Here is a 20163-nt window from a genome sequence, read left to right as displayed (position 1 = left end):
ACAAAGTATACGTCACTGGTGAGACATCACAGGGGTTTTAGGAAAGTAACATCTTCATGGCTGCTAAAATCTCCTAGCGGTTAGCAATTTGGTCCACTATAGCAACACCGTAAAATATAAAAACAGCGTTCGCTGTGATATTCGTTTGGACTCTTAAAATCTTTCTTCTTCTTTAAATTTGCCGATTCCGTACATCTTTGTATGTGCACTTAATCTCACAACGGTTAAAACTGTAAGTGGCCAATTCGGCTGTCATAAAAACATGGCATGTTTAAGTATGGAAAGAGAGTTTGATTCATGAAGAAGAAAAGAAAAAGAGAGAAAGAAAAATAACACAAAATGAGTATATCAAGAGTGGGTATGTGCCATGTTCTTACGACATAAAGGCAGTTTCCACTGCTCCAAACGACATTTCGTTTGCAAAATATGAAAGGTTTGCTTTTACCTTCCGTGGTTCTACGACATTCAAGACCAGCTTTCTGCTTTCCTCATTAGCCTATGCTAGACATGCTTGTTCATTTTCTTTGGCTCATTATTATGTCAGTTGAAGACTGTTGCCCATTCGCCTAAGCCTTTTTCTCTTCTTCCGGCTCGGGCATCAAAAGCATCAAAAGTAAAAGCGGCACTATGTACATCCAGTACTTTTGCATGAAAGAGCGGGTATCTTCTTCTTCCACTTCCTCTTCAACCACTACGCTCTCTCCATCTTCGGTTTGCACCGTTTTCTTTTTGATGACTTTCTGCATTGCAGGCTTCTTTGCAGCTGCAGCTTTAGCAGGCTTCAAGTTGGGCAATGGTGCAACAGCAACATGCGCGACACGCAGAGTAAGCCCTTCTCCGCCCGGTACAAATGCCAATTTTTCAACCTCCTGCCCTTCCAAGTAGACAAGAAACTCGCCGGCGAGACCATTTTCCACTTCGGCATAAGCAAAGCGTTCGAAAGCGTCTGTGCTGAAAACATAGCCTCCAACAGGTAAATCTGCACGAGCATCAAAAGTGGCGTTTTCACCAGATATGGAAAGCGTACCGACGTTGGTGCGGTCTGATGTATGCACGTTAGATGCAAATATTTCAAGGGATGCAGCTTGTGCTGCAGCTAAAAGCGCTAGCACTGAGAGGCGGACCATATTCAAAGGAGACAAATGTCGTGGATTGGTGAAGTGGTTGTACTTGCAGGTGCGCGCTACCATGTCGGACATGGTGTCTCAGAATTCTGTTTCTCTCTCGCTACATGCATAGCGCCCATGATCTACATACCGCGCTGCCCTACTGCTAGAGGCAAAAGTCTACCGTCTGTGCGGTATCATTACAGATACAAGACAGCGATATTCCTTGCGTGTAGGGTCTCATCCTCCCGTAACGCTCTGATTCTTCGCGATGTCCAATCGTGCCAACAGTATTTGGAATATTGCAAAAGCAACGACACGAATCTCCAATCTTCCGTTTTTCGTGGGACCATGTACGAGCTCGCAGTAAAGCATGTGCTTGAGTCCCAATTGAACTGCCAGAATTTGACTCGGAGTGGCGGCACAGGAGATTATGGTATCGATCTATTTGGTCAATGGGACTTGTCGCAGTATCAACGCGCAGGGAAGGCTGCAGCAGGTGCGCTTGCAGCGAAAAGCGACATTGACTTGGCTTCAGATGTCTCTGTTTTGGTACAGTGCAAAAACCACTCGGGAAAGATTGGAGCCACTGTTGTGCGCGAGCTCGGAGGCATTTATGACTATCACGTCAAGACCAGGACCGCACGGCGTACAACGTTCATGTTTCTAGTGTCGCCCGAGCCATTGACCCCACTGGCGCATGCACAGTTAAATACATCGAGCATACCCATGGCGCATATACGCATGCTGGCCATGCAACCAGACGCACAAGACGTGTTTGACTTGGCCTCTTGGAGCGGCGCAAAAGTTGGTCCTGTGTACCTCAACAGCAAACTAAGGCGGCTTTTACAAGGGCTAGATATAGAGAAACATCTCATACGGCGACAGCTCTAGATCCTCTTACGTTGGGTTCAAAAATCGTATCTATTACATATATATTTCAAAACTGGGTATTCATTAGGGTTCATTACCAACCGACAGGTGGCGCGCTGTAGATCGTGACTGTAACATAACGAGTCGAAACAGTCCGTGTTTTTGTCACCCGGTGAGTGATCACAGATCCTCTGATGGTGACTGTCGAAGCATCGGAAACTTCGGTGATGGTGATAGGAGTGAGACTGGCCAAGCTTTCTTGGGCCAGCGACACCTCAGGTGATTGGGTGAGAGCAGGAGAGCTGTAGACAGCTGTTGTGGTTTCAAGGGTGTTAGGGCTGAAGGTTGGAACAGAAGGATCAGCAGAAGGAACGGGGCTGAAGACCGATGAAGTGAGAGGAACATAAGAGCTGGTGATGGGGCTCGAAACAAGAACTGGGGCAGAACTGAAGACAGAACTAGATACGGGAGAGACGACAGCAGAAGCAGAAGAAGCAACGGCAGATGAAAAGGCAGAAGAAACAGCGGCAGAAGAACCAGCAGAAGAAGCAACAGCAGAAGAAACAACGGCAGAAGAGACAGCTGGAGCAGATGAGGTAGCAGATGAGATAGCTGGAGCAGACGATGAGACAGTAGAAGAAACAGCAGAAGAGACAGCAGAAGAGGCAGCAGAAGAAACGGCCGAAGCAGCACCTGCGCCAGAGGCCGCATACTCCTTGAGTTGCGCCGCAAATGACTTTCCTGTGCTATCGACATTGCTTTCGCCTGACGAAGCGTCCCACAACATGAACCCACCGAAGTTGGCGCTCAGCTTGATTGAGGAAGTGACGTACTTTTCCACGGTGGCCAAGTCGGCATAGCCCGTTGACGCCGAGCTGGTGGCACCAGGCAATCCGACGTACATTTTGATGTTCTTGTTAGGCGACGTCTGTTCGGCAAACGATTGCCAGGTGTCCCAGTTGAAGTTGGAGCCCAACTGGCAGTAGTTGTTGTAGAACTGGATAAAGGCAAAATCCATGTCTACGCCCGCCAACATTGCTCCGGTGGAAGCGTCGGGGTATGGACATTGAGGAGCGGCAGACAAGTAGTATTTTCTCGAAGAGTCTGTCAGGAAAATCTCCCGCAATTTTTTCCCAAGCGCCACGGTACCGGTGGACTGGTTGTTTTCCAAGTCAAAGTCGAATCCGTCGACGACTGCATCGTCAAAAGGTCTTTCGCTGTCGGTTCCACCGCCAAACTTGTTCCACAAAGTCGTGGCGAAAGTCTCGGCCTCGCTGTCACTCAGGAATCCGTAAGCTCCCGAGGCTCCACCTAAGGAAAGCAAAACAAGTTTACCTTGGTCCTGACAAGTCTTGATATCTTCTGCAATTTGCGAACAGTGAAGCAAACCGTCGCTAAATGAGTCACTGCATTGGTTGGCGAAGTTCAAGGACAAGTTTGGGAAGCCCGTGACAAAAGACAAGATGACAATGTCAACAGAGTCCATTGCGCAATAGTAGCTCAAACGCTGCTGGTTGCCGTAGGAGTTCTGGCCCCAGTATAATGCGACATTACTACTGGACGCGGCCAGAAAAGCACTGGAAGTGGCGACAAGCGCACCCAAAAGAAAAAGCACTGCACTAGTAAGCATTGGCTGGTGTTTTAGTTGCTGTGAAAGGAGTGGCACAAGCACTGGTGGAGAGATAAAGGAATGGAGAAGTTTGAGGTGTTACATGGGGGGACACACGGGTATTATATATGGGATGTTTCAATTAGTCTGGGCAAACCCCGTTGCTCGATGAGCCAAACATTCTATGACGCACGGACGACGCAAGGCGCTGTTTGTTTGTTGTGGAAACCGCCATTTGTCTCAAGAAGGAGATAGATTGCACCCAAATGAATGAGGGCCAGCACTTCTGCGGGACGTGCATGCGTCTACATTACGACGCATATATGCAGGGTCGTCGTTTTCTTTTCTCGTTCTAGCTCAAATTTTTCCCCTTTTGAGGGTCCCAAGGATGTCATAGGTCAATTCTGTGTGTTACAAAGACCACCGTAGTCTTTTCAGCGACTTGCTCAGGCAGAAATAGACAGAATTCAACGCGAGTGACGCGTGGATGAGGTGCGTCTATGAAAACGCAGTCGAAAACGCATCTAGGCGTATGTCGCGCGTCGCACAGGAGGTGTTCCTCACTAAAAAACCTTGGTCAACTCCTTCAACACAATGTCGGACTCCGCAAACAATCGAAACGCGGATCTTGGGGAATGCTCGGCAAAAGGCTACCAAATCGTAGCTTGCAACAAGACACTCTTTCAGTCAAAACAAAAAGGGGCCTAGAGTCGGAAAACTGCGTGATATCCCACAGTCCTGAAGGAACATCCCCAATGGCAATTTTGGGACTTTTCTTTGCCGCATGTGTCGAATAGGTTGCAGCACATCTGTCCACGTTGGACGTTAGAAAACTTCTTTGACTTGTTGAGATGATGCAAAAACCTGCACCATCTAAAGTATCGTGCGCATATGCACGCACCATGGCTTGCTGGATGGACTTTTCAGGTTAAAAACGTTGCACTTTGGTAAAAGTTCACCGTATCCTCGGGATGAAGCTCCGAAATCTCTCGCTTTGGGACGTAATTATTCCCTCGAGGTCAAATGATGGTTTGCAGCATGTGCCAAAACGTCATACTTTATGTACTGCCAAGGGCCGAAAACCGTTAGTTCCGTTTCTGGCAAGTCTGCCTCTCAAAAGATGACCAAAACGGTTGTCAACTTTTTGGTCATGGTTAGTGGAGATGGTTAGTGAGACAAAATTCTTATGTCGTTGTTGCATTTCGTCAGAGGCATATTGTAATGTATGTTGGCTGTTGCATCATGCTTAAAGGTGGACGACAATATTTGTTTTACTGTTACACATATGCAATTGAACAAAACCAAGACTGATTTACTCTGCTACTATCACAAAGCTTTCTTCTATGAGTGGCCATTTTATTTTTTTGTTTAGCTGTGAATCTAAATGGCGCATAAGATACACCTGCACTCGAGTCACTGCGAATGCAAGATCTAACCATTAGCCTTGCAAGGTGAAATAATAATCGTACCACGTCACAGAAAAATAAGGTGAGATACTTCTTTGCACCTACATTTGATTAGTAGAACGAAAGAATTCTCAGAGGAAAAAAACAAATGGCAGTTATGGCAGAAAAGTTCATCATACAATCTGGGCAGAATGATAAACAAAAGTCGGTATCATAAAATGACCCAAAGGAAACAGAAACGCTCATATCAGGCTTTTATACCAATCAAAGTAGTGGAAAGCCTCTTTGAGTTTCACAATACGTTGTTTTCGCCTTTTAGAGGCAACCTTCAGATTCTGCAGTTAGAAGCTGTCGTCATTTGGTCTAAGCCATTTTACACACTGGCTTACAACTACTTCAGCTTACTTGATTAAGCTTCTATCAATGCTTCCTCCCGACCACTTCCAAGATGAAAATGTAGCCTCCGATTATGATGATTGCATTCTCACCAATGCTTGTGGGGCTTTGTCAGTCAGTTGGAGAACATCCAGTAAAATGGATTCTCCAAAGTTATACAAACACTTGCTCTGATATCTAATTGAAACCATGTGGAGGGCTTTGTTAAGTAATTCAGTGTATTAATGCAGACAAAGCCTGAAGTTGACAAACAAGCCTGATAAATCTCCACAGAGACGGAAAAGGTAGGAAAACCAGCTTCTGCATCCACCGAAGGACAATGGGTTCTAAGTAGAATAGAGCATCAAAGAAGTTCTGAATTCAAAAATAATTGGAAATCTATCAGTCCATTCAAATGCGGTTAGAAGCAACTAGAGTTATTTTCCACTTTATAAAAATGTTTGTATCCAGATAAACTGATGTGTATGTAATCATCTTCTTGAAGGATTCGCTTTCGTCATTTAAGAATCTTGATGGCTTTTTTCTTTCAACTTGTTGAGGCTTTTCACATCGAAAATACTTACTCGATTAGTTTCAACAGAACTTACGAGCTACCTGAATAATGCCGCAGTTCGGACAAAAGTTGACGCGAGAAATTTTAAAGTAACTCCAGCCACGAATTAAAATGCCAGGATATACTTTTTGACCAACCACATCCCACTGTCGGCTAGGCATGTGAAATTAGCATGAAAGTGGAAGTAAACAAAGTCAAGCACAAACGGCCGCTGTCCAATGAGAAGGCGCGTCGCCCTGTACTTATGGACTAGGGGTGTCCCAAACAAGAAGTGGCTATGTGTTGGGGAATTGGACGTGCACACAAGGAGGCCATCCGGCGAAAACTCGGCGAACGTGCAGCATTGTGCAGGATATTCCCCTCCGGGTCTTGCAGCTCATTTTAACGTTCCGATTGGCGGTCTGGAAAAAAATTAGGGTATAAAAGGGAGACGTGTGGTCCTAGTATTGACGACAATTCATTCTTTTCTCACCACTTCTCTCAATGTCTGTCGATTTCAACACCAACGCTGTCTCCAAAGATGGAGCACTTTACACCAAATTCACCTATGAGTCTGCCACGGTGGAAAAACAAGCCAACGGCAAGCTTTCCGTCACTCCTACTGCGACAGAATACGAGTTCAAAGTGGACTTGTCGGTGCCTAAAACAGGTTTGATGCTCGTTGGATTGGGCGGAAACAACGGAACTACTATGGTTGCAGCCACTTTGGCCAATAAGCACAATATCTCTTTCGAAAACAAAGAATGTGTGGTCAAGCCAAACTACTACGGCTCTGTGACACAATCTTCCACCATCAAGCTTGGTGTGGACAAGGAGGGCAACGATGTGTACGCTCCATTCAACTCCATTTTGCCTTTTGTTCATCCTAACGATTTGGTTATTGGAGGATGGGACATTTCCAAGTTGCCATTGGACAAGGCCATGAAGAGAGCCAAAGTGTTGGACCACGACTTGCAAAGACAGTTGGTTCAGCACATGGACAAGATTGTCCCATTGCCCTCTGTGTACTATCCGGATTTCATTGCCATGAACCAAAAGGAAAGAGCAGACAACGTATTCAATGTGGACAAAGAAGGCAATGTCACCACTGGTGACAAGTGGAAGGATGTAGAACGCATCAGAAGTGACATTCAAAAATTCAAAAAAGAAAATGGCTTGGACAAGGTTATTGTCTTGTGGACTGCCAACACAGAAAGATACTCTGACATTTTGAGTGGAGTCAATGACACAGCAGACAACTTGCTCAAGGCTATTAAGGATAACCATGATGAGGTCTCTCCTTCTACTGTTTTCGCCGTGGCATGTATCTTGGAGCAGGTTCCATATATCAACGGATCTCCGCAAAACACTTTTGTTCCTGGTGCCATTGAGTTGGCAGAAAAGCACCAAAGTTTCATTGGCGGAGACGACTTCAAAAGTGGCCAAACCAAAGTGAAGTCTGTTTTGGCCCAATTCCTCGTGGATGCCGGTATCAAGCCTCTTTCCATCGCATCGTACAACCATTTGGGAAACAACGACGGATTTAACTTGTCTGCGCCTAAACAGTTCAGGTCCAAGGAAATTTCCAAGCAGTCTGTTGTGGACGACATGATTGAGTCCAACGAAATCTTGTACAATGAAGAAACGGGCAACAAAGTGGACCACTGCATTGTGATCAAGTACTTGCCAGCTGTCGGAGACTCGAAAGTTGCCATGGACGAATATTACTCGGAATTGATGTTGGGCGGGCACAACAAAATTTCCATCCACAATGTCTGTGAAGATTCGTTGTTGGCGACACCTTTGATTATTGATTTGGTGGTGATGACAGAGTTTTTCCAAAGAGTGACATACAAGAAGGTTGGCAGCGATAAGTACGAGAGCTTCTACTCTGTCTTGACATTGTTGAGCTACTGGTTAAAGGCACCTTTAGCCAAGCCTGGCTTCAAGGCCATCAATGGCTTGAATAAGCAAAGATTGGCTGTGGAAAACTTGTTGAGATTGTTGGTCGGAATGCCTATCAACAACGAGTTGAGATTTGAAGAGAGATTGGTTTGAGGTGTATTTAAGTAATTGAGCTGAAAATAGTTCAGATAATTGAAAAGTCGAATACTTTAAATTCTTTCTATAATCAAGTAATTCAAATGCGTTCAAAATGATAAGACAATTCAAAAGCACAGTGGAAAAAAATCTCATGTGTTAGATAAGACACGATAAGTGGTGAATTAGACACTGTTGCCACTGTTGGTCTCAAGCAATGCCGTGTGCAGAACCACAGGGAGTGATCCCTACATGTGAATACAGTTGCAAATGACGCACAAAGTGCACTCGTGCAGATGTGAAGAGCCGCAGAGAGACGTGCTGCAAGCATGTCGACAAGAACGCAATGGCACCCACGAGCGACATTTACTCACGACCGAGAAGCGACCTTATGTACTGGGACATGCAGAAGTCTCAATGGCGCTATTTGGAGCTACGCGACATTTCCCCAGCGCATAGGGATCCGTCATGTGCGACCCAACAAAAAATGTGTCTGCGTGCGCCATGTTCAAATTAGCCTCTGGCTGCAAAAAAAAAACGCCCCGATATATAAACGGATCGAGGGAAACCGAACCGAGCAAGTCACGTAAATGCATCAATGTCGCAATGGCGATGCATACACTTCTGCCGTATCTTTAAATTGGGTATTCTACGCATGAGAAAAAGTTGGGCCCAAAAAATGGCCAAGGCTTTCCCATCGTAAAAGGCATTGACCCAAGAAAGAGAATTTAAATGATTATGAAAAAAAGAAAATAGATGCACTGTTTCGACGTAATATGGTCATTCTCAATGGCAAAAGACCAAACAGGCAAAACCCCTCTTTGCACCAAGGATTCTCTTGCGCATGGTGGCATTTTTGTGTTCCGCACTCGCACCCATATAAATAGTTGCGTGCACCCATTTTTCCGTCCGGCTTTTGTTCCGCAACCTACTTGTTCCGCTAGCAAATCCTATCCAACTATACAATGGCTCCAACGACTGTTCCTGTTGGTCCGGCGAAACCCGGCGAAACTGCTCCCAGAAGAAGAACTGCGCAAAAAGACGCTGCATTGATCAGACCGCTCGACTCCAAAGCCAATGTCGTCACCGAGTATCTCGAGGAATGTGTGGCCAGAAACACCCACCGCAGATGTATGGGCTGGAGAGATTTGATCGAAGTCCACAGAGAGACGAAGAAGGTGACCAAGATTGTCGATGGCGAGGAGCAGAAAGTCGACAAGGCATGGACTTACTACGAGATGTCTCACTACAAATATCAAACCTATCCTGAGGTTTACAGCGACATCAAGGCGCTTGCGCATGGATTTGCCCAGATCGGCTTGAAGCCAAGCTCTGACAAGCTTCACATTTTTGCGTCGACGTCTCCAAAGTGGTTGAAGACGTTTTTGGCGGCGCAACACCAAAACATCACTGTGGTGACTGCTTACGACACCTTGGGCGAAAAAGGTTTGATCCACTCTATGGTCTCGACAGAGCTGAATGCTGTCTTCACTGACAATGGGCTTCTTTCTGCCTTGATTAAGCCATTACAGGAGACCCCGCACGTGAGAACAATCATCCACTCGGAGAAAATTGACCCTGCCGACAAGAGAGATGGCGGCAGAATTTACGAGGAGGCTGAAAAGGCAAAGAAGCAAATTTTGGAAGTGCGTCCAGATATCCAATTCTTCTCATACGAAGAGGTCTTGGCCAAAGGAAAAGACTTGGTCGACACTCCTTTCGAGCACAAGTCCCAGCCAGAAGACATTTCGTGTATCATGTACACCTCGGGCTCGACAGGCGAACCTAAGGGTGTCGTTTTAACTCAGGCTAACATCTTGGCTGGTATTACAGGTCCTTCTACCAATGCAAGCAGAGACTTGGTCAAGCCTACTGACCGTATCATTGCGTTTTTGCCCTTGGCACATATTTTCGAGATGGTTTTCGAGTTGCTTTCTTTCTGGTGGGGTGGCTGTCTTGGCTACGCCAACGTTAAGACATTGACCGATGCCTCTTGTAAAAACTGTGAGTCGGACTTGGCTGAGTTCCGTCCAACTATCATGGTTGGTGTTGCCACGGTGTGGGAGAATGTGAGAAAGGGAATTATGGCCAAGGTTAAGCAGTTGCCATCTGTGGTTCAGAAAATCTTCTGGGCGTCCTTTAAGGCCAAGTCCACCATGCAACTGCTCCACATTCCTGGATCGTCGATCTTCGATATTATTTTCAAGAAAGTCAAGGCTGCTACAGGTGGTGAATTGCGTGTTGTTTTGAATGGAGGCTCTCCTATCTCAAGAGACACACAAGTGTTCATCACGACGTTGATCTGCCCTATGTTGATTGGTTACGGTTTGACTGAAACTTGTGCGAACGCTTGTATTCTTGAACTTCCAAACTTTGAATATGGTGTTGTCGGAAGTTTGGTTGGTACCGTTACATGTAAGTTGGTGGATGTTCCAGATGCTGGATATTTTGCCAAGAACAACCAAGGTGAGATTTTGTTGAAGGGAGCTTCTATTACCAAAGAGTACTGGAAGAATGAAAAGGAAACATCTGAAGCCTTCACTGAAGACGGCTGGTTCCAGACCGGTGACATTGGTGAATGGCAATCCAACGGACACTTGAAGATCATTGACCGGAAGAAAAACTTGGTGAAGACTGCCAACGGTGAATATATTGCCTTGGAAAAGTTGGAGTCCACTTACAGATCTAACCCACTTGTGCTCAACATTTGTGTCTACGCTGACCAAAGCAAGGTGAAACCAATTGCCATGATTTTGCCAAACGAGCAGCATCTCAAGAACTTTTTGCTTGATGAGCGTCTCTGCAAAGAAGAAGACTTGAAGCATAAGGAAATCTCCGTGTTTTACCACGACAAGAAAGTCGTGGATGCGGTTAACAAGTCTTTGTTGGCTACTGGTAAGTCGCAAGGATTGAAGGGAATTGAGCTTCTTCAAAATGTCGTGTTGATCGACGACGAGTGGACCCCTCAGAACGGCTTTGTCACATCGGCGCAAAAGTTGCAGAGAAAGAAGATTCTTGAGGCGTACAAGAAGGATGTTGAGAAGGCGTACGCCTAGGAACGGGGTTAGTTTAATTTATATCACTATTGTTTCCATCCCAGCCGTGTTGATAGACGCGTGAATGTAACATTTATGTACCTATTGTAGATTTTTAAGCTGGGGGTTCACCAGCCAGAAAACTTTTAACCTGATTCCCAAACATAAAAGTTCGGACACTTTCATTTTTTGAACAAGACATGCGAAGGTTGCGTTGAGCTGTGAATCTTCTGTATTAGCAGGTTTATTCTCTAGTTCGTGGACTTTAACGCTTGCTCTATGTTAGTTGATACCATTTGTCTTTCTTTTTTCCGGCTTCAATTCCGGTGACTGATCTAGCCTATTTGCTGAATAATACGAAATGCTTATCTGATCATTTCTATCTCGGTAAGAATAGTACTCTCGCCTAGATCCCGGAGATAAGGGAATAATGCTACTCGAGGATCCGCAAAATGTGCCCACTAATTTCTGGCCAGACCATTTAAATTACCTAAAGCTCTGAAATGACTAATTTCCTTTAGATGTCAGATGCCAAGTCAGCAATTACTAATCGCATTTATAATTACGGAGATTGAACTTTTTTAAAGTGTTTTGCACTTGGGATAGTTACTCGTCAAGAATTCCCTTCAAAGGGTACAGGCTATTAAAAGAAATATTCGAAATAGTTCGTTATTACTGTCATGAAATATGCCACTCTTTTAGCTTAGCGGTTCAAAATTGGGAAAAACTTTTTGCCGTAGAAGGGCCAGGCCTGTCTTTACAATGTCACGGCACCACATGCTCTATCTCTAATGTTGCCTTCTATTTATTAGTCTATAATGGTCAATAGTTCTATATCAGACGGCTTCGTCACTATCAACCCCCATACACGCCCCGAAACACTTTTCTGATCTGCGGCATGCCCATTTTGTCATTCAAACATAACTGCAAGAGGAGACGGGCCTTTTGCGGGTTCAAATAGCCTCCCGCAACCAAGTAGCGCCCCTTTGGCATTGCTCCGGTTGGAACCATACCGTCCATAGATCTTTTGGAGTATACCACAGGGATCTCATGTTTCTGTGAAAGCTCAGCCAACATAGCATTGGTATCGTCACGCAAAGAACCGGCGCCCATTGTTGCCATTACAATGCCGGCAACAGCCAAGTTTTCCACAGCAAGCTTAACCAAGTCGTGGTTGAAGTCTTGGTGGGCGTAAAACACAATGACCTCCGGTAAAGCCGGTGCCGTGCCCAAACGGAAAAGCCGGCGACCCGTGGGCCGCTGCGGTGGGAAGTAGTAGTGTACCTCGCCGTTGACAAAGTTTCCCAAGTACCCGTGGCCCAACAGCTTGAATGTGTCCAACAGATTGGCGTCGGTTTTCGAGATGTAGTAGCCCAGGCCAATTTTGTCATTCAAGGTGACCAAAACACCACGGTGGCGGCTCTGAGGATTTGCAGCCACAACACATGCTTGGTACAAGTTGGAAGGCCCGTCGGCCAGCACAGACGTCAGCGGCCGCATGCTTCCACACATGACAACAGGTTTGTCGCTTTCGATGGTGGAGTCCAAGAAAAACGCCGTTTCTTCGCAAGTGTCTGTGCCGTGAGTGATCACCACGCCGTCGTGGTGCTGCAAATCGGCCTCCACTTTGGCGTGGAGCTCCAAAAGCTGTTTTGCCGTGAACTCTTTGGAGTCCAAATTGAACACTTGCTCGAAGCGCAATTCGCATGTGTGGGACAAGTCGGGAATCACGGAAATGAGATCTTCAATGGCGAGATCGACGTGGTAGCCCGCGGTTTGGAAAGCGGTGGAGCCCTTGGCGGCAATGGTTCCGCCCGTTCCCAAAACTTTGATGACGGGAAGACGAAGCGAGCCCTGGCTTGAAACAGAGTCGATGGTAGACACAGAGTTTTGCCGGTACCGGACTTTGAAAACCGTGTGGTCGTGAGTGTGGTCCTCTTGGATCTCGATGTCAGATCCGCTTGGCATGGTCGAAATATTTTAGACGTGGAGCGAAGGTAAGAATGTAGGGAATATCAAATGGATCAACAGATCAATAGATGAGCGAAGCGACCAGTAGAGGGAATAGATAATCAATAGATCAGTAGACGGAATAGATAATCAAGCGATCAAGATGGACTAAATAATCAAGCGATCAAGGTGGAGTCAATAATCAAGCTGGCAACAGGACAGTTGCAAGTTCTACTAGAAAGCCGGTATATATAAGAGTTTCTCCGCACAAAATGCCGTATTTGCGCACGATGACTGAAAAGTGTACGGCGATTTAAAAGCTGCATGATAAAACATAATAAAACTAAGGAATGAAGTTTCTCGAGAGTAAATGTTGCAGATAGTAAGACAATCAATGTGTGTGACTTTTTTTTTGTCTCACAATTGACAACTATCAACCAATTCGAGAACAATGGGAATGCTAGAATCTGAAAGTACAATTCTAACATTGTTACAGTACTTTTTTGGAATGACACCATTCCACGTGGAATGGAGACTGAACATCTCACAGTAGGTGTATAAAACTATTTATCTGGAAGTCGACAGCTAGCATCAAGCGCAGTCGTATGAATAACTATATTCAACTTCATTCAAGCAAATTAGTACAGATCTTGTCATTTTAGACTATCTGGTTGTGGAAGAGCCTTTTAAGATGCAAGTTGCACTGTGATTTTTAGAGGTTCTTATTTCAGTAAACGCCAACACTACTTATTGGAGACGAAATTTGCATTACTACCTCGGTTTTTGCTCAAAGTGTAATAATTTTCCTCAAAGATTTAGATGTCCATACTATCGCTTCAAACTTTTGTCTCATATCGCACAAATCGCACAAACAATGCAAACTCGAGAGAAAAACCACCACCAAAAATCGGAAATGGAAGCAAGAAAAACGAAAATGCATAATTAGTTGAAATTAACTGGCCCCACCCTTCATAAACAACCGCCTCGTAATTTTTCACCGTCCCTACAAAGATAATTACAGTGTCACATAATTTTGCAAAAACACCCGTGCACCACGACTAATACAATATCATTGCGCATGCTATAGGTTATTACTAGTAATGGGCTTTTTCAGCAAAGAGGAAAAAGTGGTGGACCCACCAAACAAGAACAAAAGAAAAATCTGCTGGGACGCCAGGGACGATTTCTTTGAATGTCTCACGGCGAACAACATCGACAACTCGCTTGATCCAAAAGAAAAGGCCAATGTCGAATCCAACTGTGGCAAGCAAAGAGTGAAGTTCCAACAGAGCTGTGTGGCTTCCTGGTACAAGTACTTCCAGGAAAAACGCTTCAACGACATCAGAAGACAAAAGTATATTCTGCAATTGGAGGCCGAGGGCGCCCAGCCGCTCCCCTTCAAGTTGGACAGAAAGTAGGATCAATCCTCAGAAAAATGTATATAGTGACGAATGCAGGCTAGTTTGGATTCCCATGGACCGTGGCTGCCCAATGTAAACTATGCCGCCACGATGTAGACTGGCTCGCGGCCAAGAATCTTATCTCCGGTGCCGTCAATGTCGAAAACGCACCCCCACTCGTAGCGGCCCTTCTCCAAAATCATGAAGGGAAGCACAACCTCATGCGACTCTCCCAGCTTTATGGCACCGCGGCCAATGTGTTTCTGCAACACCCCATTGTAAAGGATTTTCTGGTCTATGGAGAGGTCTTGTTTAGTATTGGCATCCACAGGAAAAGGAACATGGCGCAAAACTCCGCTCATGGTGAGCAGAGTGTTGTTAGTGATTTTTGTCTTCAACACATAAAACTGCTCACGCTCCAAGTGATAGCTGTCTGCTTCCTTACTAACTTCTTGCTTCGAGCCATCAGCGAGAAATATGGCGTGCTGAATTTGAATACTATCGAAAACCAACGAGTTGGTCATCACATTGTTGAGACGAATACATCTCATATCGATTTCTCCCGCTCTTTGATATTTTTTTCCAACAGTCGCCCATTCGCCCACCAAATTTTCAAGCAATCTGGAACGAATCCAAAAATTGCGCCTGATCGCAGCCTCCTCTTCTTCTGTTACGCTATAATTCTTCACGAACTGCTTGTTTCGCAACGATGGAACAGGCTTCGATACATCGACGCAGTCAAATTTTATCCGCTTCACTGGGAGCAATAAACGTATTGTCTGCATCGAGTCAAGCACTTCGTTAACAGCAAACCCCACATCATTGTTAGTGACTTTGGCAAGAAGCTTCTGCTTCCACAAGTTCTTTAAGTCCAACACAAGAAGACAATAGCTCGAAATGCTATCCTTGTCATTTGATTTTGCCTTGGTAAAGAAATCGAGAAGATACTTCATATTTTTTTCAACAATGTCATTGCTCATGTCTCCATTCTTCGAGGTGTATCCATACAATGAGGACGAGAAGAATGGCAATACATCAAACCCTATGATCTCCAAAGAAGGCTCGACCGAAACCTCTAGAGGTACATTAACGCTCTTCATGTAACTCAATTTTGCGACATCTGGAATTGTCGAAGCATCGGTTTTTTTGTTGCCATATTCTAGAATGAGCTTGAGTTCCAGCATACCCTTCTTTCCTGTGACTTCATAATCTATCTTCACGTCCCCTCCTGGCTGAATGTACTTATACTGTGATGCAATTTCCTGCTTGTTGATGACACAAAAAGGTTTCTTCTTGATAAGAGACCACTCTAGCTCGTAAACGTCCTCAACAGTATACTGTGCGGTTTGGTTTAGCTTGGCGGTGATAGTTTCTGAGTACGAATCCCAGAAAGAAAACGATAAGTAATCAATCGTAACATCAGACGTATTCCTCAACTCCAAGGTGAACTTTTTCTTTTCTCCTTCGAGTAGCATTAACCATCCATTCGTTACCAGGTTCTTCGTCACAGATAAAGATGGTTGTGCACTGATGACGTTAAGCAGGATTTTTTTCGTAGCTACCCGGTCCTCGATTCTCCCATTCCTTAAATTGTCTAGGAGTTTGTCGAGGGCAGGGACACCTTCTTCTGAGTGTTTAATGCAATTGTGCTTAGTCTTTTGAAACCCGCTGAACTTCTCCCGCTCAACAATTTGGAAAAATTGGGGAGGAGCAGCTCCCACACGGATATTGAATCCTTTCACCGTCAAGACACCCGCCTGTAACGCTTTGAAAGAAACTAAAACTTGTGTTGTGCTAGTTGGGGGCAAAATAACAGAGTTCAGATGGCCCAGAAACTGGTCCATGCTGACCATAGAAACTTTTGGGTTCACCGAACCGTTTCTGAGCTCAGGCTTGATATTCGCTTGACTCGTGGATACTGGCTTGACAAGGTGCTTCAAAGTCTCGGTTGTCTTGTCAGCGACAAGCTCAATTTCTGACAATTCCACAGTAAACTTGAATGGATTCTGAAGCGATACCTTCATCTGGTGCAAATCATTCACACAGATAACTGGCTCGGTCGTGGGAGAAGGCTTCGTTTTGTTATAGGGATTGAAAATCACAGGGCCATTTTGTACGCTTGACCCTCCTTTATCAACGAAGGGCTGTAATGCAGAACATGCCAGCGTCGATACAAAAGTTGCATCTCGGACAAGAAACGGGTCAGGATGCGGAAGCGGCACAGATTCTGGGTCCTCGTTGAAGAGAAGCGTTAGCCATTTGAGCTTGTCGCGCATCTTAACTTGTTCCTGAGCTGGCAAGCAATGGGAATATCTGGCGAAAACCAAAATGCAAAGTTTGGCTAGCATATGAAAATCCTTTAGTGCCTCTGCTATCCGCAAACATATTTTGAGGAGTTGAAGTTGCAATGATACCCAGTTAGATGCATTCTCCTTTGCCAGAACTGCGGACAGTTCCGGCTCGCAATTGATTTTGTACACCAGAAAAAGAAGCTCGAGTATATTGCTTATTGCTGCCACAGACGTGATACCTGCGATGGCACCATTTTGTTCCATATGCGAGAGTTTTGGAAGAAGCAAAACAAGTAAGATACGCAACACGAAAGCTTGTTTCCGATGGAGCCCAAGGTCGGCATAAATAGATGCAAGCGCACAATACACGCGACATTGTTCTGTAAATTCGAGATCCACCAACTGGAGAGAGAAAAGCTTATCTAGCTCATGGATGATATCCTGGCGCAGTACCAGAGCCAGATCCGGTATGGGTAACCGTTTAACCGGTACAGACTTTACGAGGTAATCCAATAATGCCTGTAAAGACTCCCCACCGCCCAAATGTACGGCGACCAAGAATTTGGCACTGCGGATGAGTGATTCCACATAGACAAGATCAGGAACGCAGTCTTCCACTTCCAGTGTACTCAATTGATAGTATTGAGACGCCTTTGTACATAAGAGACGCAAGAATGCCGGAAGATGCAAACGAGAAAGATCTAGAGACGCAGAACTCACAGAATTTCGGGGTGACGCTGTAGTACTAGCACGAGCCACAGATTCACTCGAAAGCCGGCTTTGCTGAGGTGGTGCGAGCCTACTTTTCGGCACATTCAATACTGCCAGAAGCATGGGATTCTGCACGTGATAGGGCATGCCTAAAAACAGAAGAAGCAGTGCTGCCACAGCTAAGCCTTCCAAGGCACTAGCTAGCCATAAGTAATCTTCAGTTTTTTTGCAATTCACTGCGGCGTCCGTGAAGTACTGTAGTGCGTCCGCACAACGGCCAGCCAATAAAAAGAAATTGCCCATGAGTTTAGCCTGACGGCCAGATTGTTTTTGCAGCAGGCGAAGTTTAGAGTCGGCAACTGGAGGGGCTGCAAAGACCAGAAAGGCCAGTGTGCCCAGGCCAGAGCTCAAGCGTTTTTGTGCATACGTGATAGACCGAGTGAGAACGTGTCCGTCGGTCAAGGAGACCGGGGATCGAAGCGTGATAGTTGCAAAAGATGCAGCATAAGCGTCTAAAGCTTGGAGGTAATTGCGTGTGATAGCACACATGACGGTTTCGACGCCTGTGACCGAACGTTCAGCCTCGGGCGAAACGTAAAAATGCTGAGCTGGCGCCAGGGGGTCTTCAGACAGCAGCAGGCCGAAGAAAATGCAATTGTGCACGATGGCTGTGGGATAATTCTCTGCAAGGGTTTTCAACTCTTTTGCAGCATCTTCAGGGCCTGTTTCGGCACCTAAACCGACAACAAGTAACGTCTTTCGAAAGGGTTCAAAGTCGTGCAAAAACGCCGTTTCGTCGTCGGGCTGAGTGCAAAATTGGTAGAGAACTCGGCCTTGCGGGAAAGATTGTGGGTTGAAGTGGCAGGACGGGAGCGGCGCGACGTCCAAAAGACGAATATCGTTACACTGGCGAAGAAGGTCGAAACGCCGCGAAAAGGCGCCTGCGCCAATAGCGCCCACAGGAACCACTAGAACCTTCGTTCGCGCCGGGGCTGAAAATGCAAAGCGGTCCAGGGACATGCAAATAAGGAATGGAAAGAAAAGTAGTTGGCGTTTGATTTGGTAGATCGAATCTTTACTGAATGAGGTGTAGTTCGCGCGTAGACACCCGTACACCTGCAGAATTATCATGGCGGAGCCAAACAATACGAGAAGAAAAGAGGGGTATTGTTGATTGCAGACTTACGAGGCCGTAGAGAAGGGCCCTTTACGTTATGGATAGAAAAACAAGAAGCTGGACGGTTTTGCGCTTGAAGCTTTTCCAAATATAAATAAAGTATAGGTGCGGCTGAAAACCCGTACCTCCCACATAAGGAGCTGCTTGTAAAGTGCCATAGTGATGACTGCCATTGTATATACTCATCTTTCACAATAGGAATGTAATGGCCGCCATATACAGAGATGGAAGGATTGGGAACAGAAAACGAGAGTACCATGGGACAATTCATTGTACGAACAAGACCATTTTTTGGATATACTCGCTCAGGACATGTTCGATCCACTGCCATTGTAAATTATAACTCAGGATTTAGCTAGTGTTCTTATGGTTGTTTCCTCAATCTACGGTCTTGTAAAGCTTCGCACTTGATTCAGTTTCTGATAGTGCAACTTCACAACACTTTCAAGCAGTTTCCAAGTGACTTTTTCCAACTGAATTTTTCCAATCCACTCTAAGCTTTTGTCTTTAGACCCAATTAAGTTTGATATATAATGAAGATTGATATATAATGAAGATTGATATATAATGGGTTATACTTTGCCAGTGCCAGAGCACACCCGTACACCACGCACCACAAGTGTATTCGCCTTGCCACTCTCAACAGCACTTTTCTTACTTCACTTCAGCGGCTTATCCAAGGTTGCGTTTAACTTTCCTCATCTAAGGCCGTTTTAGTTTACCATTCTTATTTACCGATAGCCCCGATCCCGTTTTCCACATGCCTGGACTCTCTTTCGATAACTACCAGAGAAACCAGTTTCTCAGCGCCAAAGGATTCGGCACCCCAACCGCCACGTCCACAGGAACCACAATTGTCGGCTGCAAATTTGCGGGCGGCGTTGTCATTGCTGCAGACACCCGTGCCACCGCCGGAAGCATTGTTGCCGACAAGAACTGCGAGAAACTACACCGGTTGGCCCCCCGCATCTGGTGTGCGGGCGCCGGCACTGCTGCGGACACGGAGATGGTGACGCAGCTCATTGCGCTGAACCTCGAGCTCCACTCCATGTGGGAGTCGCGCCAGCCACGCGTGATCACGGCGTTGACCTTGTTGAAACAGCATCTTTTCAAGTACCAGGGCCACTTGGGCGCGTACCTTATTGTGGCCGGCGTCGATCCAACAGGAGCACACTTGATGTCCGTGCAGGCGCACGGTTCCACCGACGTGGGCGAGTACCAGTCGCTTGGGTCCGGTTCGTTGGCGGCCATGGCCGTGTTGGAAACACACTGGAAGCCTGACATGACCCGTGACGAGGCGGTCAAGTTGTGTGCCGATGCCATCGAGGCCGGTATCTGGAACGACTTGGGCTCTGGTTCCAACGTGGACGTGTGTGTGATGGAGGTGGGCAAGGATGCGCAGTTGCTCCGGAACTACTTGACGCCCAACGTCCGTAGCGCCAAGGCACGCTCGTACAAGTTCCCACGGGGCACCACGGCGGTTATTCGCCAGTCTGTGCGGGAATTTGTGGACGTGGAGGAGACGGTGGTGGACTTGCGTGGTCCCGAGGCGATGGAGGTGGATGCGTAGATGCTTGATAGCAACGAATAGACAAATTGCGAGCGGATTCGAAGTCTCTGTAGCCTGACAAGAAGAC

General features: G+C 46.0%; 9 protein-coding genes across 9 annotated transcripts; 5 read left to right on the top strand and 4 right to left on the bottom strand. All coding sequences in view use genetic code 12, as the record gives it.

Annotated features, from left to right (window-relative positions):
- Positions 1–566: 566 nt before the first annotated feature.
- Positions 567–1190, bottom strand: FOB63_004497 (uncharacterized protein; the record flags this gene model as incomplete). The annotated part of the gene is made up of 1 exon (XM_066102403.1): positions 567–1190. The coding sequence occupies one exon, from the start codon at positions 1188–1190 to the stop codon at positions 567–569; it is 624 nt and encodes a 207-aa protein (XP_065958254.1).
- A 54-nt stretch (positions 1191–1244) lies between these two features.
- Positions 1245–2000, top strand: FOB63_004496 (uncharacterized protein; the record flags this gene model as incomplete). The annotated part of the gene is made up of 1 exon (XM_002614253.2): positions 1245–2000. The coding sequence occupies one exon, from the start codon at positions 1245–1247 to the stop codon at positions 1998–2000; it is 756 nt and encodes a 251-aa protein (XP_002614299.2).
- Positions 2001–2073: 73 nt separating this feature from the next.
- On the bottom strand, positions 2074–3609 carry CHT3 (Cht3p; the record flags this gene model as incomplete). The annotated part of the gene is made up of 1 exon (XM_002614254.1): positions 2074–3609. One exon carries the CDS (start codon positions 3607–3609, stop codon positions 2074–2076), a length of 1536 nt encoding a protein of 511 aa, XP_002614300.1.
- Positions 3610–6426: 2817 nt separating this feature from the next.
- On the top strand, positions 6427–7980 carry INO1 (inositol-3-phosphate synthase; the record flags this gene model as incomplete). The annotated part of the gene is made up of 1 exon (XM_002614255.1): positions 6427–7980. One exon carries the CDS (start codon positions 6427–6429, stop codon positions 7978–7980), a length of 1554 nt encoding a protein of 517 aa, XP_002614301.1.
- Positions 7981–8927: 947 nt separating this feature from the next.
- FAA4 (long-chain fatty acid-CoA ligase) lies at positions 8928–11018 on the top strand (the record flags this gene model as incomplete). Its single annotated transcript, XM_002614256.1, has 1 exon — positions 8928–11018. One exon carries the CDS (start codon positions 8928–8930, stop codon positions 11016–11018), a length of 2091 nt encoding a protein of 696 aa, XP_002614302.1.
- An 834-nt stretch (positions 11019–11852) lies between these two features.
- On the bottom strand, positions 11853–12965 carry ASP1 (asparaginase; the record flags this gene model as incomplete). The annotated part of the gene is made up of 1 exon (XM_002614257.1): positions 11853–12965. The coding sequence occupies one exon, from the start codon at positions 12963–12965 to the stop codon at positions 11853–11855; it is 1113 nt and encodes a 370-aa protein (XP_002614303.1).
- Positions 12966–14047: 1082 nt separating this feature from the next.
- Positions 14048–14365, top strand: FOB63_004491 (uncharacterized protein; the record flags this gene model as incomplete). The annotated part of the gene is made up of 1 exon (XM_002614258.2): positions 14048–14365. One exon carries the CDS (start codon positions 14048–14050, stop codon positions 14363–14365), a length of 318 nt encoding a protein of 105 aa, XP_002614304.2.
- Positions 14366–14445: 80 nt separating this feature from the next.
- On the bottom strand, positions 14446–18712 carry FOB63_004490 (uncharacterized protein; the record flags this gene model as incomplete). Its single annotated transcript, XM_002614259.2, has 2 exons — positions 14446–18530; positions 18652–18712. 2 exons carry the CDS (start codon positions 18710–18712, stop codon positions 14446–14448), a joined length of 4146 nt encoding a protein of 1381 aa, XP_002614305.2.
- Positions 18713–19286: 574 nt separating this feature from the next.
- PUP1 (proteasome core particle subunit beta 2) lies at positions 19287–20096 on the top strand (the record flags this gene model as incomplete). Its single annotated transcript, XM_002614260.1, has 1 exon — positions 19287–20096. The coding sequence occupies one exon, from the start codon at positions 19287–19289 to the stop codon at positions 20094–20096; it is 810 nt and encodes a 269-aa protein (XP_002614306.1).
- Positions 20097–20163: the final 67 nt, after the last annotated feature.

Source organism: Clavispora lusitaniae (assembly GCF_014636115.1).
Source record: "Clavispora lusitaniae strain FDAARGOS_655 chromosome Unknown tig00000223_pilon, whole genome shotgun sequence".
NCBI classification, from domain to species: Eukaryota; Fungi; Ascomycota; class Pichiomycetes; order Serinales; family Metschnikowiaceae; genus Clavispora; species Clavispora lusitaniae.
This window is presented reverse-complemented; position numbering and strand designations above follow the sequence as displayed.